Genomic DNA, 18232 nt, shown 5'->3' with positions numbered 1-18232 from the left:
CTCATTGAATACATTTTAACACCTGACAACTGTTTCACAAATGTCAATCACAAATAAGGCATTTTAATTTGTTCTCAGATCTCAAAATAGATCCAAACAGTGATCAAAAAACATATTTTTATAATAATCATAATAATAATAATAATAATAATAATACATTGTATATTAAGCGCCTTTCAAAGCTCTCAAAGACACTTTACAGTCACAGACAAGCATAGGTACTATAATAAATAAAATACAATCACAAATAGAATACAATCAATAAAATACAATTATACATAGAAACAAGAGAAAGAGCAGCTGAAAGCTCTGTCCCCCATCGTGCTGAGACAGGCAGGGGGGGCACAGAGGTGGAGGGAGGAAGAGGATGTGAGTAAACATCCCAGTCAAAACTACGGATTATTGGAAGGAAAGTGAATGAGTTCCTCCAAACTTGGCACCTGGAAGTTGCACAAAAAACAAAAAAACAAAAATGCAGTTAGCGATGGCGTTCACTCAACCCGGAAGTAACTCAAATAGATAGAAAACTAGCTAATATATAGCTAATAGCTAGCCATCTTGATAGCTAGCCAGATAGATCACTAATAGCTAGCTAGATAGCTAACACATAGCCAGCTAGACAGCTAAAAGATAGCAAATAGCTAGCTAGCTATAGATAGATAGCTAGCATGCAAACAGATAGCTAATAGCTAGCCAGCCAGATAGATAGCTACTCAAGCGGGATGATGAAAAAAAAAGCTATGCTAATGGTTGACGTCGTCGCTACCTACCGGCTTGCCCGAGCCCACGCTGAGGTTATGGATCTTGTAGAAATGGACTTGTCCAATGGAGTCCCCGACCGCAATGCAATTTGTGTCCCTGGTGAACAGCACGGAGGTCAAGTTGAGACCCCGTGCGGCGGCTTCCACGATGACGGGATCCAGCCTGAGGGATTTGCACACAAAAATAACATTGCAATGTTTACATTCATAACTAGCATAATCATCATCATCATCATTATCATAATAATAATAAAAATAATCATAATCATAATCATCATCATAATAATACTTAATAATAAAACTAATAAATATAATAATAAATAAATTTATATTTATAATTATTATTTATAATAATAAATAAATTCAATAAGTATAATAAATAACTAATAATAATCATAATAATAAAACTTCTGTGTTGAGTGAACGCTGGCGAGTGTGGCTGCCGCTGCTCACCCGCAGAAAAACTTATCCTGTGACTGTAAAGTGACCTTGAGAGTTTTGAAAGGTGCTTAGAAATTAAATGTATTATTATTATTATTATTATTAATTACTTCCGGGCTGAGTGAACGCTGGCTGAGTGTATTAGCTAACTAAATATCTAGCTAGCTGGCTATTACCTATATAGCTATCTAAGTGGCTAGCTATCTAGCTATCTATCTGTTGACTATCTAAGAGCTATCTATTAGCTGGCTAGCTAGCTTTCTATCTATTCACTTCCAGGTTGAGTGAACGCTGGCTCAGTGTATTAGCTAAATAACTAGCGAGCTGGCTATAAGCTATATAGCCACCTAAGTGGCTATCTATCTAGATATCTATCTGTTGGCTATCTATTAGCTGGATCGCTAGCTTTCTATCTATTTATTTCCGGGTTGAGTGAACGCTGGCAGAAAAACTTGATCCTGTGACTAAATTGACTATGAAAGTTTTGAAAGGCGCTTAGAAATGAAATCTATTATTCTATTATTAATTATCATTATTATTATTATGGTTTACATCCAAAAATATGCCATTTGATTTTAGCAAGCATCATGGAATTTCACAAGTTTGATTTGCTTTCGCGGGCCGAAAAAAATGACATGGCGGGCCGGATGTGGCCCCCGGGCCTTGACTTGGACACCCGTGCGCTAGAAACTTCACACAAAAGGCAGCGAAGTAGCGACGTGGACATGAAACTACTGGCCGGCAAGCAAGCAAACGGAGACTCACAAGGAAGCGTTCAAGTCCCAGATCTCCAGCTGTTCACTTTTAATGGCGGCAAAGACGGAAGGCCAAAGCGGGGACCACCTGACCGAGCGCACCGGACTCTGGATGGACGAGAAGCCCATCACCGGCGTCAGGAAGTCCTCCTTCCACAACTGGACGGTCCAGTCGGCGGAACCACTCAGGAAGACGTCGTGGCTGAACGGCGACCATTGCACTTTGTTGACGGGACACTGCCGAGTCAAAGCAGACGTCACGGGAAAGCGTCTGCGGTGAGGTTCAGCGGAGGTCAAACCTACCAGGTGTTTTTGATAAAGGGCCAGGTAATGATGGTGGTTGGATACGGAGCATTTGTGGATGACACCCTCGGAGGTGCCGGCTAAGTAGATGGTGGGATCCTTACGGGGGGGAATCGGGGACATTTTGTCATTGGATTACATCGTAATCATCATCGTCATAATAATCGTAAAAATACATTGGGGTGAAAATCCAAACAAAGACCAGGCGTTGCCGTGGAAACCAGAATCCCCTCTCGCTTGGTTTTGTTGCCTTCGGCTTTCTTGATGCCATCTTGGATTCTTCGTAGCTCGAGCATGCCTGATGAAAAAAATATCGATCAAGCCTGTCAATCATCTTTTGTCTGTCCGTTGCATCAAGCTAATTATTGCCATACGGTTCATATCAAGCTAAACATAAAGGAAAGTGAATTAAATGAGCTTATTTTGAAACTATCACTGAAATTTACCTCATAATATCATCATCATCAGCTAGCTAACTAATAGATAGCCAGCTAACCAGCTAGATAGCTATATAAGTAATAGCTAGCTAGCTCGATAGCTAGCCAGATGGCTAATACATAGCAAAAAAATAGCAAATTCACTGCAATGCTCTCCTTGAGTGTATCAAAGTTCATTTTAGCAGTCAGCCGAACACCTCTTGAAAGGCAAAGAGATTAGCTCATGCTAACTGAGGTTAAACTAAAGCCAACTTGCACACTGAACTAGCTAGCATTATAGCATCATCAATTTTTGTGTGGCGCACCGTGTGGATCCCGAAAAAATAGTTTGTATGCCAAGGTAAGATTTCCCTAAATGTAACGTTCGTCAAGCAAAAAGTTGGTAAGCCCAGGGCTTCGTAAACCGAGGTCTCACTGCACATGAGGTGGAATTCATCCTTTTCTCCTACCGACGCCCTCCAAGCCGTGGCTGCACAGAAGCCACTTGAGGACATTTCCGTCCTCCGACACGGACACGACTGATTCCACCACATCCTCGTCGGAAATGGACATTTCCTGCCTGGCCCACGTGATGCTCCACACGGGATGGACGTGCCTCCTCTTGCAATCTCTTCACCAGGACAAAGAAGATGTCATCGGGACGTTCAAAAGACGTGGACAAGTGCTTGCAAACTCACAGGCTGCTAGCGAGGAACGTGCGGCATTCCCGATCGGAAACGCTGAAGATGGCCACCGTGCCGTCGTACATCCCCACCGCTAATTTGTCGGGGTTGCTGGTGGAGAAATCCAGCGCCATGATGGCACTGTGACAGTGGTACAGACGTTCTGGCCACTGCACGCAGCACAACATGTTGGGATTGGTTAACCGGCGCCATCTTGGACGAAGAAGAAGAACAAGAAGAAGAAGAAGAACGAGAACGAGAAGAACAAGAAAAGAAGAAGAACAACAAGAACAAGAAGAAGAACAAGAACAAGAACAAGATCAAGAAGAAGAAGAAGAAGAACAAGATCAAGAAGAATACATTTCATTTCTAAGCGACTTTCAAAACTCTCAAGGTCACTTTACAGTCACAGGATAATTTTTTTTTTCTGTGGGTGAGCAGCGACAGCCACATGAGCCAGCATTCACTCAATCCAGAATAACTCAAATAGAAAAATAGAAAGCTAGCTGGCAAGCTAATAGAGAGCCAGCCAGAAAAGCCAATAGCTAGATAGCTAATAGATAGCTCTAATAGAGTCAGTTAGATAGCAAGCCAGGTAGCTAGCTAAACAGCCAGCCAGATAGCTCTCTAGATAGCCAGACAGATAGCCTGCTCGATAGCCAGCTAAAAAAGCAAACAGCTAGATAGCTAGCTCGCTAATAGATAGCCAGCCAGAAAAGCCAATAGCTAGATAGCCCGCTAGATAGCCAGCTACAAAAGCCAACAGCTTGATAGCTAGATAGCTAATAGATAGCCAGCTAGATAGTCATCCAGATAGCTAATAGATAGCCAGCTAGATAGCTCGCTAGATAGTGAGCCAGATAGCCAGCTAAAAAAGCTAACAGCTGGATAGCTAAATAGCTAATAGATAGCCAGTGAGATAGCCAGCTAGATATCCAGCTAGAAAAGCTAAATGCTAGATAGCCAATAGATAGCCATCAAGATAGCCCACTAGATAGCCCGCTGGAGTTCAAGAAGAAATAGGACTCAAGTGGACACGGGATCAAAAGTGGAATCTAATCGAATGTACATACGCGCAGGTTCTTGATGGACCAGCAGCAGATCAGGCCATTTTTACCAGGGTTGAAGTCACCGTAACCAACTGCTAGTAGATCCTGACAGGCAGAAAACACACATACAGATTACCGATGGATTACTGTAACTCCACAAAAAAAAAATGATTGGGTTTAAAAATTCTGTTTTGGGGATCAACAATCATGATCAATATCAAAAATATTTTCCAAATTAGGCAGGTCTGGACTGCAGCCAAGCCCGTATTTACTATGTACAGGTAACATCCGATTTAATGACCGGGGTCCGTTCCGACCAAACGGTAAGTCAAAATGGTCGTAAGTTGAAATCCATTCAAAATGTTGAATAGAGACTCGGAGGGTAAATGACTCACAAACTCCCACTCTTAAAATGTTAAAAATAGGGTCTGGCGGTCGTGGTCGTAAATACGGGTGGTTGTAAATCGAGAGCTGGTCGTAAGTCGGATGTTACCTGTATATGGATTGCACATTTACGCTGATAACAATCCAGATATGCAAGTTTCCGTTTTGATTTCAAAAAGTAGAGTCAAACCTGTGTTTTCGACCATAATCTGTTCCAGAAACCTATTTGAAAACCAATTTGGTCAAAAACAGAAACATTTGCCATTATAATCAATGTAATCTGTGTCTGTTTATTGTGTTGTATTGTATTTTATTTTATTTTATTTTATTTTATTTTATTTTATTTTATTTTATTTTATCGTGATTGAACAATACAAATCCGCCTGCTCACAATGGAACGCTACATGAGGATAATTTGTCGGTCACAATGAGACGCGACACCAGGAAGTGACGAATAAGGGAGGCAGGACGTCGAGTGGTGCGTTCAAGTGTACTCAGTTTTTTCGAGTACCGGTTTTCGGTCGTAAACTGAGGCATCAAAACAAAACCACCGAGAATGTTGGAAAACCCAAGTTTGCGGATTCATAAGACCATAGCGCACTTTTCCGAACGACGCAAAACTCCGAACTCCGGAATTGCGGTTCTTACAGAAAAGGGTTCTAGATGTCTTTTTTTTTTACCGGGTTCTGCTTGTTCCAAGCCATGCAGGTGATTTTCCATCCTTTGGTGAGCTCGCAACTGTAGGTCCAGAGAAGTTCCAGAGAAGGATCCGGTTCTTCCTCCGCTTCCACTTCCTCTTCTTTTTCCACTTCCTGCTTTTCTACCTCTTCCTCCTCTTCCCCTTCTTCTTCCTTTTTCCCCTGCTCCTCCTCCTTTTCCCTCCGGTTCCTCATTCCCCATCTCACCCACCTCCTCCTCCACTTCCTCATTTTCTTTCTTCTCCACCTGCTCGTCCTCCTCATCCTCCTCATCCTTCTTCTCCTCCTTCGTAGGCTTCTCAGACTCAGGCTCCGTTACATCGGGAATTTCTGAAAACACAGTGGGCTCGATACTATAATAATAATTGTAATAATAATAATAATAATAATAATAATAATACATTTCATGTATAAGCGCCTTTCAAAACTCACAAGGTCACTTTTCAGTCACACGATGAGTTTTTCTGTGGGTGAGCAGCGGCAGCCACACGCACCAGCGTTCACTCAACCCGGAATAGCTCAATTAGAAAGCTAGTTAGCTAATAGCTAGCCAGCCAGCTATGCAGCTAATAGATAGCGAGCCAGATAGCTTGTTAAAGCAATAATAATAATAATAATAATAATAATAATAATAATAATACATTTCATTCAAAAGCGCCTTTTTTTTTTGCTGTGGGTGAGCAGCGGCAGCCACACGCGCCAGCGTTCACTCAACCTGAAAGTAACTCAAATAGATAGAAAGCTAGCTAGCTAATAGACAGCCAATAAATAGACAGCTCGCTAGGTAGCCATATAACTAATAGATAGCTAGCGAGCCAGCCAGATAGCTAATAGATGGCAAATAGATAGTCAGCTAGGTAGCTAGCTAGCTAGTCATCATAATAACATAAAGCCACATTGGTACCTAATGGCTGTAACTATTCAGTCGGCAAATGTTAGCGGGCTTCAATTGGGGCCGGCGAGCGCTCAAACGAACATCTCCACCATCTCCATCATGTCCATCATCTGCGCTACCTTTTATCTCCTGCAGGTTTCTATAAGCGGCCAGCCTGGGTTGGAAGATGTTAGCGGCCAGGCAACGTTCCATGATCAGCAAATTGCGCTGGAACGTTTCCGACTTGAAAATCACCTGCAGCTCGGGCACGTCGCTCGCATCGCCCGCTTGAATCTTGAACAGGGAGCTGCCGGTACTGGCTGGGCAAAGTCAACAAAAGATTAACTCATTCACTGCCAGACGAGCTGCAAAAATAAAATGTTTCCACTCCAGTGCCAGGGTTGTCGTCATTTTCACTTGAATTCCAGGACCCAGAGAATATTGAGTTTTACGACTACATAAACAATCAATACAGCGTTAGAAACCTTCTTTCATCAGAAAAAAAATGTTAATTCCTAAATGATATAGGTCTGGAGTTATCTGAGCTTGAAATGGGGGCAGTTGTACAAAATGCAAGGCAATATATACATATAGGGCTTTAACAACAGCTGAAGCTGGAACAAAGCGCTAACATGGACAAAAGGCAAATGCCGCGCCCTCGTGGAAGGGAAAAAACATTGCCAGAGGTCTGGCCAGCGCTTTATCGGCATCCAAGCATGAAAAAACAAAACCCGAACAAACTCGCAGCCACACGCGCCAGCGTTCACTCAACCCGGAAGTAACTCAAATAGATAGAAAGTTAGCTAGCTAATAGATAACTCCTAAATAGTAAACGAGATAGTTGAATAATTCAAATAGGTAGAAAGTTAGCTAGCCAATTCACACTATGATAGCTGGCTATCCAGCTATCTATTACATATATAGCTAGCTAGCTAGCTAGCATTAGCGGTATAGCTAATGTTTTTTTTTTTAATGACCTGTGCCGACTGTGCTGATACTGCTGAAGCTCCCCAAGCGCTTTGGATCTTTGCTAATGTCCACCATGCTCTCCACGTCGTTAGCTTTCTCCGTTTTGGGAACTTCAATTTGGAAGGAATCGTAAATTTCCCAGATGGTTGCCATGGTGCCTGTCAAAAGATTTTCCAACTTGAAGGAGATGAATTGATCATCGATTTGGTGTGCATTTTTACCTTGATCGTGCATGATAATCTTTTCGCTTTGGACTTTTTTGTGTTTGGCCGCGCCGACGAACGTCTGCATGGCTCGCTCGACGTATTTGTCGTTGCCCAATCGATTGTTGCAGAGCTCAATGTAGAGGATGTTGCTCTCCCTGAACATACACAAATAATAACATATTTCATGTCCAAGCGCCTTTCAAAACTCTCAAGGTCACTTTACAGTCACAGGATATATTTTTTTTCTATGGGTTTGCAGCGGCAGCCACACGCGCCAGCGTTCACTCAACCTGGAAGTGACTCAAATAGATAGAAAGCTAGCTAGCTAAAAGATACAGTAATAATATAATAATAATAATAATAATAATAATAATAATAATAATAATAATAATAATAAAAAATGTCATTTATAAGTGAGCAGCGGCAGCTACATGCGCCAGCGTTCACTCAACCCGGAAGTAACTCAAATAGGTAGAAATCTAGCTAATAGATAGCTAACATATAGCTAGCTAGGCCTTGCCTCAACCCGGATGTAACTGAGGTAGAAAACTAGCTAGCTAATAGACAGCTAATAGATAGCTGAGTAACTCTGATAGAAAGATAGCTAGCTAATAGATAGCTAGCTAGGCCTTCACTCAACCCGGATGTAACTCAGATAGAAAGCTAGACAGCTAACAGATAGCTAAGTAACTCGGACAGAAAGATAGCTAGCTAATAGATAGCTAACATATAGCTAGCTAGGCCTTCACTCAAAATATAAACAAAAACAAATCTCTTGACTGACTTTGTGGCTTGGGCGTTTTCAGCCTCCTCCGACATACAACTACTGGCCAGATCCAGAAGTACGATGGTGTCCGTTTCAGTCATGTAGACACTCAAGACTTCATCTAAAGGAACCTCCTCCGGTGTCCGTTGACTCAGAACTTGTCTGGTTGTATCTGGGGGAGGGAGGAAAGCACGTAAGAATATTTTATATATATATATATATATATATATATATATATATATATATATATATATATATATATATGATAAATATATAATAATATAATGGTGAGGAAATAGCAACCGAGTGGTTGGCTGGTGTCCATTTTGATGAAGCCCACGCCACTTTGAGAGGCCAATGAAGCTCTGGTTGAAATGCCGGGCAGACTGCTGTTCCAACGACATGACCTGGAAAGCAAGAAAACACAGTGGCACTGAAAAAGACCCCACCACAGGCTACTGTTAAAGGACAACCGACACCTCCGCACAAGTTGCGTCCATGATTTGTAAAAATCACTTGAAATGACTTCGACTGAGCGCATTTGACAAAGATTCTACGACATATTAAAGCGATATTTTACGTTTTAAGACTTGCGCTGAATATTCATCAAGTCTTGTTTTCCAGTGGATGACGATTCCCTAAGTGACGTCACGGAGGGAACGCCCCCATTTCATGTCAATGCTCTGATCTTACCAGGAAATGCGCATCCTTTTTCTTTCATTTCTAAACGCTAGCTAGCTAGCTTTAGTTGTACAAAATGGAGGTTCAAAATGGAGGTGAAGTTCTTCTTTCATGTCTCAAAAGTTGTGAATTTTAACAGTAAAACGGCACACACCTTTTCTTGCAGTTCTTACGAAACTTTTCACATTATTTTCAACTTGACTTCCCCTCAACACGTTCACTGCCATTCCCGAATGTATTTGGGTTTTGTTTTTGCATGTTTGGGTACCGATAAAGCACTGGCCATGGCCTCTGGCAATTTTTTATCTCTATCTATTTGGCTCGTTGGTTACCTATCTAGCTATCTATTTTCTGTCTAATAGCTATCTCTTAGCTATCTGGTTATCTAGCTGGCGACGTATTAGCTATATAGCTATCTGGCTTTCTAGCTGACTTGTTGGCTATCTATTAGCTATCTATGAGGTAGCTATCTTTCTATTTATTTGACTTACGTACGGGTTGAGTGAATGCTGGCGCGTGTGACTACCACTGCTCACCCACAGAAAAACTTATCCTGTGACTGTAAAGTGACCTTGAGAGTTTTGAAAGGTGCTTATAAATTAAATGTATTATTATTATTATTATTATTATTATTATTATTATTATTATTATTATTATTTCTGTGGAATTTTGTTTGAAAAAAAAGTTATTTGCCTTCCAGCAGGGGGCAGTATTTGCCTTTATTCCATGTTAGCGCTTTGTTACAGCTTAATCAGTAAATTACATTTCATATTAAATTAGATCCTTTATTATGGTGGTAGTTCATGCAAATGTCCCGCAACTTTATCGTTCAAAAACCAAAGCAAGACTTCTCATTGGAAGTCATGTAAATTGAAACAATTTGTTCCAAATACCTGCTCAAATACATATTTTTTTAAACCACAGCAAGCAGGTTTCTTACCCGGAAGAGGGTATAATGGAAAACGAGGAGGATTTGGAAGTGTCCCATCTGGAGTAGTAATCATCAAAGAAGGATCGCTGCGGTTTGGCGAGAGGGTCCTTGGGTTCGGGTTCAAACAGGGCCCGAGGTGTCACATCATTGCCGTCATCATCCAGCACCTGCAAAGAGAAAGAGACAAGGCGCAAAATATGCCTCTAGGTGGGGAAAAATGCACTTCATTCTGATGAGGAACAAGGTAAAATGATGGTAGAGAAAGCACCTACAAGGGATCATTCCTCAAGATGGTGAAAGAAGAAGGCTACGTTCCTCATCAAGTGTTTCATGATGATGAAAGCGGCCACTCCATTCCATCAAGCCATCAATGACCATCACAAAGGTCAATAAAACCACGTCATTATACAGTACAGTTTATTTCATTCATTATAATACCATAGCACATTTATTATACATGAAATAAGGAATATTTTGTGTAGTTTTAAGGCTTAGAAAATGAAAAAATTATGTTTTATGGGGACCTGGGAACGGATTATTGTCATTTTAATGGTTTCCGATGGGAAATTATTTTTTGGGATACACACTTTTCGCCTTACGCACTGTCTGAGAACCAATTAAGTTCGTAAGCCAATGTATCACTGCATTTGAGTCACTTCCGGATTGAGTGAACGCTGGCGCGTGTGGTCGCCGCTGCTCACCCATAGAAAAACGGATCCTGTGACTGTAAAGTGACCTTGAGAGTTTTGAAAGGCGCTTAGTCATGAAATGTATTATTATTATATTATTTTACTTTTTGTCGACTTCTTTTTACACTTGTTAGAGAATGTTAATAAAACAAGATGCTGTTTCAAAAATAATATTGAATAACAAACGTGAATCCACTGTCTACTCATAATGGAACTTTTGTTAGCTGGGTGACAAATGAGAAATAGAGAGGAGAATCTGGTCATTTCAAGATAAAACACGTTCCAAAATATAATACTCAATTCATAAATAATACAGAAATAAATAATTCTTGTGGACCAGTATTGATTGATACGTAGACCGGTACTGGTCCGCGGACCGGCGGTTGGGGACAGTTGTACTCGACGATAGAGAGCAATGACGTTACCCGAATGGCTTTCCTGTTAGCTCCGCTTCGACCCATTTTGCTGTCCGATAGCATCCTGGAGCCTTTTCGGCTATGGAAACCCGTGAAGCTTCCCGTGTATCTGGAGCTCTGGAGGACTCGCTGCATCACCGAAGTGGATCTTTTCATCGCCCGAGAGGAGCTGTAAGTACAAAAAAGAAACAACAAGGGAAATACGGTCGCGTTAGCATTAGCATTAGCATTAGCGGCAAGTTTGATTGTGAGTTCAACAGATGGTCAACATTCGCCATCTACATACGGGGTTAATGTTGAACTATTTCGCCTCATCTTTTCGTTTTCTGTTTTTACAATGTACACTTTCAATCTGGATTTAAGATTTGTCGCCTAAGTTTACTCTGAGTGTTTTTGTTGCGTTTATAAAGCGCTTGTTTATAGGGTTGCCCCGACAACGAAAGTGAGCACCATTGCGCATGCGTGCTACTTTTATAGAAAATATTCGGGTTTTTGGTTTTCTTTTTTATTGTATTCTATTAAACAAAAACACAACAATTTTGCATTGCGTATTAGCAAATAAAGTAATTCACTACACACACAAAAATAATAATATTCATTGAATACAGTACAGAACATACTTTTTAAATCAAGAAACTGGAGAGAGCAAAAGTGAAAAAAAGACTAGCTATCTAACTATTGGCTTTTTTGGCTGGCTATCTATTAGCTAGCTAGCTAGCTTTCTATCTATTTGAGTTATTCTGGGTTTTGAAAAGTGAAAAAAGACTAGTGTGTTGTGTTTTTATGGAATCTTTGTTCGATATAATAATAATAATAATAAATGTCATTTATAAGCGCCTTTCAAAACTCTCAAGGACACTTTACAGTTGTCTTGAGTCTATAATATATCTTAAAATATTTATATATTTGAATATGCAGTAAAGTCTCGTTATATCGATATTCTCGGGAGTGAGAAAAAAATATCGATATAACCGATCCTGCGGCATGTAAATTTTCTCCTTGCGTTCATAGAGATGGTATCGTAATAAGCAGTACTATCGATATAACCGATATCGATATAACCAGACTTTACTGTAATGAAATTGTTCCTTAACCGGGACACAATATTATCTATTTGCTGTCTATTAGCTGTCTGTCTGGCTATCTGGCTAGCTGTCTATTAGCTATCTATTTAGCTAGATATCTATTAGATAGCTGTTAGCTATCTAATAGATAGCATTTAGAAGCACCTTTCAAAACTCTCAAGGTCACTTTACATTCACAGGATCGGGTTTTTTTTTGCTGGTGAGCAGTGGCAGCCACATGCGCCAGCATTCACTCAACCCAGAAGTAACTCAAATAGATAGAAAGCAAGCTAGCTAGCTAACAGATAGCTAATAGATAGTCAGCTAGACAGTTAGCTAACTAGCTAGATAGCCATATAGCTAATAAATAGCCAGCTACATAGCGAGCTAGATAGCTATAAGGCGCACTTATTGTTTTAAAAGTGAAGACAAAATAATGTACTTTTACGTTTTATCTGATGGTAGTTTGAAAATATAAACATCCAATGTATCCTATACATTACTAGACAACGAGTGAACGCTGCCGCGTGTGACTTCCGCTGCTCACCCACAGAAAAAAAAACTTATCCCGTGACTGTAAAGGGACCTTGATAGTTTTGAATGGCGCTTAGAAATGAAATTTATTATTATTATTATTATTATTATTATTATTATTATTATTATTATTATTATTATTATTATAACAGTGAATAGTGATTATGGCAGGGTGGTGGAAATAATATTACTCAACCAATTATTTTTTGTTTACCATTCCTCTTCCTTTCATAACTTTGCCGCTGTGTTACTTCCGGGTAGAGTGAACGCTGCCGCGAATGGCAGCCACTGCTCACCCGTACAAAAAAAATATGTGACTGTAAAGTGTCCTTGAGAGTTTTGAAGGGCGCTTAGAAATGAAATGTATTATTGTTATTATTACTCCCTTGATTACATTTTAATACCTTAACAGTTGTAAGGAAAAAAAGAACAGTATTAGGTGTATGCACATACAATACAAAATGGATGGATGGATATATAAAAATCCCCTAATCTCACAATACGTTGGAAGATCTCGCAAAGTATTGCGATATCTCGCAAAGTTGTTTATTTTTTTTCTTCGTTGTCCCCTGAGCGGCTCCGTAAAAATCACATCTTGGTTAAAAACAATGGATATTTTATCATTTTATTTTTATTTGTGGTTAAACAGCGACACAAACATAAGTGACATGTTAACAAAATGATATTTTGTATTTAAATTGTATTTATAATCGATTAGCAATGTAGTTAAAATGCTTTGACCCAAAATTTACGAGCCAATCGAGGTCAAGCACTTCCGGGTTCTTCACCTCCCTCCATCCATCACGTGATCATCGCATCATAGCCCCCCCTTTTCCCCCTTTCTCCTCTTGCAACTATTACCCTCCCCCCACCCAGGGATTACACGGAGCCTGTCCGCCTGTAAGAGCCGTGGAACAGCTTCTCTCCCCGCAAAAATCTCGGTCGTCTCAACGGGAGGTCGACGACACCATCACGGCAGCGCCATGTCCGCCAGCTCGGCCTTCAACGACGAAAAAGGCGGCTCGTCCAGCGTGGGAGAACCCGAATATGGCCACGATCCGGCGAGTGGCGGGATATTCTCCTCGGACTATAAAAGGTACACCTGCGCTCGCTTTTGGAGCCAAATGTTGATATTTCCGTGCCATTTTGAGCGTTTTCTCCATTTTAATAGCTAGCCACAATCGAGCTAGCTTTCAATCGAATGTCCTCCATCGTCTCCGTGAAAGATGTGGTCGTGATTTGGTTCGCATTCAGGAATAATGTGAGCGGATAGACAAATGGAAGCTAAAAGTATCACGATAATTGGAAAGTAGCTTGAATTCGTGTACAGTTTAATGGACGTGGTGAATTGGTGATATGAAACGGAATAAAAATCCGTTTTAAAAGGATCCCGGCAGGCCTCAACTCAAATTTTATTCAGCACCGTCGCTACTGGATAGCAAAACCCCCAACCACCACCCCCACCTCCAGCACCGTTTACCTTGAGGCTCTTTTTGCTAACACTACGATTTATAAAGGTGACTAAGTTGTATTTTTATATCTCATAGAAATGGTAGAATAGATATGTTTCTCCATAACTGCCACGTTTCAAGCAAAAAGAAGCATTAGCATATATATTTCTAGAGCTCGCAACTTCCTAGTATTCAGTGACAGCCATTTTGGATTTCTGACGAAAATCTGCCTGAATTCGATGCCTGATATTTGCATATTCATATTTTGAATCTTTTCTTGTGTTTTCTGGTCTTGTTTAGAATTTCAAAAGCTTTCCAATGGTGGTACCTTACTCGTTAAGATAATCCGTTCCGCTTCATTTTTTAAAATCTGGATGGAACATTCAATGCAGCATAAGAAACCTTAGACTTTCTTCTTTCATCAGAAAAAAAGTTAATTGCTAGATTATGGGTCTGGAGTTATCTGAGCTTGAAATGGGGGTGGCTGTCCAAAATACAATGCAATATATACATATTGGTTGATATAGCACTTTAACAACAGCTGAGGCTGGAACAAAGCGCTAACATGGAAAAAAGGGAAATGATGCCCCTTGTGGAAATGAAAACATTGCCACAGGCCATGGCCAGCGCTTTATTGGTACCTAAGCATGAAAAAAACCCCGAACAATTACGGGAATTGCGCTCTATGTCATATTTTCAATTCCAGAGTAGATTTGGGAATGGCAGTGAATGAGTTAAAAGACAACCGACACCACACGTTTGATAGCATCTAAAATAGCCAAAACACCCAGGCTGATATTTTTAGTCAAATGCAAAACACCAATAAAAATGACTTCAAGTGTCCCAAAACTGCTTGTAACTGGGCAGATTCAGAAAGTCCCGCCCCCTTGTTCGTGACGTCACGCCAGGATACTCCTTGACAAACTGCCTTGCTCCAGAATCAAAACAATGGCTTCAGAGAGTTCAGATTGGGAGAAGATGCTTTCTTGTTACTCATCCAGTTATGAATATGATTCAAATAGTTGTGAAGAGGAAAGCATAAATGTTTGACATTGATTCAAGAAGTCCTTCCGTATCAATTGGAGCCATCTGGACTCCAATGTAGCGTCCCATAAAATGCACAAGACGGCCACCCAAGCTCCGTTGGAAATGGGCTGATTTGTCCGCTGGGAATTGGTGTCAACTTGCAGCTTCTTTATGCGTGTTACCGCAATTGGCTGCCACACACAACGATTCCCCAGCGTGTTATTGATGTCGTTTTCCTTCTAATTTACCGCTCAACACTGTGTTTTCAGATGAAAAAAAGTACCCAAAATGCATTGTGTGTCGCTTTCTCGGTCAGGGGCGTTCCTTCCGTAACGTCACTGTGGGCATCATCATCAACTCGAAAACAAGACTTTCTGAATATTCAGCGCGAGTCTTAAAAGGTAAAATATAGCTAGCTAGCTAGCTATATGCGCTGGAATCTTTGTCAAATGCGCTCAGTAGAAGTCATTTGAGGTCATTTTACAAATTATGGACGCAGCTTGTCCGCAGGTGTCGGTTGTCCTTTAAGCTTGCAGCTCAAACCGACTGAGCTTTGGCACAGTATGACTCATTTTCACTGCGTTTCAGCGATGGTATAAATGAGCTGGCTAGCTTGCGATCTATTTGCTATATGGCTAGCTACCTAGCTATTTGAGTCAAGAAACATATGAGCTATTGGCTCTCTATCTAGCTTGGAATCTATTAGCTATATGGCTGGCTACCTAGCTATTTGAGTCAGCAGACTCGACTGTAGCGACGTATCATCTTGAGCGCGCTTCGACTTGCTCGAGCTTGTGCGTGCAATGACTGAGCGACGGGGGGGGGGGGAGGCCGGCTCTGCAACAGCGAACACGTGAACGGCGGGGAGGGGTCGGCGTGGACTCCACGCCCCTACGTGACGAACGAACGAGCATCCTTTTTACACAACGCCTGACGGCAGCTTGGAAGCGGTAACGGAAAGGACCCCCGCCTCCAGTCCCACAGAAATCGGATTACCGTGTCCCCGTCGCCACGGCGATGTCTTTCTTCGGAGGAAGTCAAGCACTTCTTGGGGAGTCTCGTTGCGTTATCCTCGTGTGAGATCTCCACAATGGACTAGAAAATCGTTGGAGGTGCGACCAGCTTCTATCGCTTCCACCGCTTTAACGGGTATATCCAAAAACAGAAGATGACCGCCATGCAGAAGCTTCTGCAGCTGCCCGTCAGCGCTGTAAACATGGTGAAGACGGTGCAGAGTCAAGTGCAAAGCCACAAAGAGGACAAGAGCCCGGTGCTGATCCCCGACGGCGGGCAGCAGACCTGGTACAGCACCCTCAGACCCGACGAGTTGCGCCACCTAGGGGGAAGCGGCGGAGGAGGAAGAGATCAGGAGGAACGAGCGCCACCGGAGGAAAATGGCGGCGGCGCGAACGGAAGTTCACCGAGTCAACCTTTGCGGTAGGATAGTTGCCATGATCCCAAATGTGCTTGGACGATCAATAAATTTCGATCCTGGGAAGTGATCAAGTGGATACATTTGATCATCAATTTGATCTCGATTAAGCGAGTGTTGCGCTGCTTAATAATAATCCATGAAAAGGATTCTTCAGCCGTCATCTGTACTTCTTTGAAGGTGTCGAACGTTTCGCTTCTTATCCAAGAAGCTTCGTCAGCAATGCAAAGTCTTTTGCTGGTAGTTTTGGCCCCATATATATCCCTGCTGATAGGGCCGAAACTGCCAGTGAGCGCTTTATCGACACCCTGCGCAAGAAAAAACAAAAACCAAACCCATTTGGGAATGGCGCTCCACATCATATTTTCAATTAAGAAAATAATAGAATTGTGGAAAAAAATGCTAATTTTGTGGCCTTTTAAACATTTTTTTGCTAACTATTTAGCATTTTTTTCATTCAAACATCTGGGGAAAGTGGACCTCCATGCTCCAAGCACTTTATTGTGGCGTTAAAGTGTGCCACCGTTTTTGGTTAGCTTTAGCATTTAGCATGTCATCTGTAATTTTCTCGATTTTGATACTCAATAATGTAGCTCATTCGCCGCAATAAATTGACTGACTTTGAAGCGACTCCGTAAATTGTTTCGACAGAATTTTATTTTGTTGTTTTCACATGAGGCTGCTCACAAGTTTGATATTTTGGGGAGACGCGCCCAACGGATCTGTTAGCATGCTATTCATAACGCAATAAGCAAAACAATGCAAGTCAGCTGCCTAATTTGAGTATTTTGTAAATTTAGAAACTTTGAATCTTTCATCTGGGTCATGCAAATTTATATCGACTGTTTTTTTTGTGGGTGAAAAAAATAGTTGTCGTATTGTCGTGCAAACGTTCCAGGCGAAGAATGCCCTTTTTCAGGTAACCAGAGCCCCGTCGGGCTGCCATGGTTAAATAATTCAGACCTGTTTGTAGGACAATTCAAAAGACAAGACTTGGTGTCAAATTATTTCCAGCGCTTGAGAAAGAAGAAACGCTAACCAAAGTTAGCTTGATATTAGCATAACATACCTTATCGCCCTAAACATTCAAAAACAAACCCAACGCCTGAGCCGATTGTGTGTAAGGCGAAAAGTGTGTATCCCAAAAATTAATTTCCCATGGGAAACCATTAAAATGAGAATAATCCGTTCCCAGGTCCCCATAAAACATCATTTTCTCCGAAATAAGCCTTAAAAACTACATAAAATATGCCTTATTTCATGTATGATAAACATGCTATTGTTTAATAATAGTAGTAATAATAATAATAACAATAATAATAATCATTGTTATAATAGTTATAATAATAATAGTAATAATAATAATAATAATTATTATTATTATACTAATATTAACAAGGATAATAAAAACTATAATAATAGTAATAATAGCAACAAGGATAATATTAAAAAGGATAATAAAAAATTAAGAATAAAAACTATAAAAATGATATAATAATCATAATTCCAAAATAATAACAATAATAATAATAATTATGATAATAGTAACAATAATAATAGTTATAAGGACATTAATTTCATCTGTGCTGTATGTCATGCATATTAGCATATTTGACAATAAAGCTGACTTTGATAATATTAACAATAATAATAGTATTAATGCATCCAATTTGTATTTTTCATATTAATTATTTTCATAAAAA

The 18232-nt window shown here is 40.6% G+C and overlaps 2 protein-coding genes across 8 annotated transcripts in view; one reads left to right on the top strand and one right to left on the bottom strand.

Moving 5' to 3' along the window:
• Positions 1-178: 178 nt before the first annotated feature.
• dnai4 (dynein axonemal intermediate chain 4) lies at positions 179-11444 on the bottom strand. Its single transcript, XM_088995796.1, is given in 18 exon segments — positions 179-440; positions 771-924; positions 1968-2194; positions 2261-2359; positions 2437-2558; positions 3147-3307; positions 3375-3529; positions 4433-4513; positions 5473-5677; positions 5679-5820; positions 6505-6684; positions 7342-7491; positions 7555-7694; positions 8324-8477; positions 8609-8712; positions 9927-10084; positions 11032-11191; positions 11309-11444. Coding segments are annotated over 18 exon segments (2469 nt in total). The 5' UTR covers positions 11338-11444; the 3' UTR covers positions 179-392.
• Positions 10641-18232, top strand: part of ap3b2 (adaptor related protein complex 3 subunit beta 2) — a 25278-nt gene continuing 17686 nt past the window's right edge. For 4 of the 7 annotated variants that reach the window (XM_088995792.1, XM_088995790.1, XM_088995791.1 and 1 more), the window contains exon 1: positions 16058-16534. In XM_088995792.1, coding sequence (XP_088851918.1) covers positions 16266-16534 — 269 coding nt within the window. In that variant the 5' untranslated portion in view covers positions 16058-16265. Of the gene's footprint in view, positions 11194-13496; positions 13717-16057; positions 16535-18232 lie in introns of those variants that run through there. The other 3 variants (XM_088995793.1, XM_088995794.1, XM_088995795.1) reach the window with 3 other exon arrangements.

The sequence above is a fragment of the Hippocampus bargibanti genome, linkage group LG05 (genome assembly GCF_051943395.1).
Source record: "Hippocampus bargibanti isolate YZ-2025 linkage group LG05, ASM5194339v1, whole genome shotgun sequence".
NCBI lineage: Eukaryota > Metazoa > Chordata > Actinopteri > Syngnathiformes > Syngnathidae > Hippocampus > Hippocampus bargibanti.
This window is presented reverse-complemented; position numbering and strand designations above follow the sequence as displayed.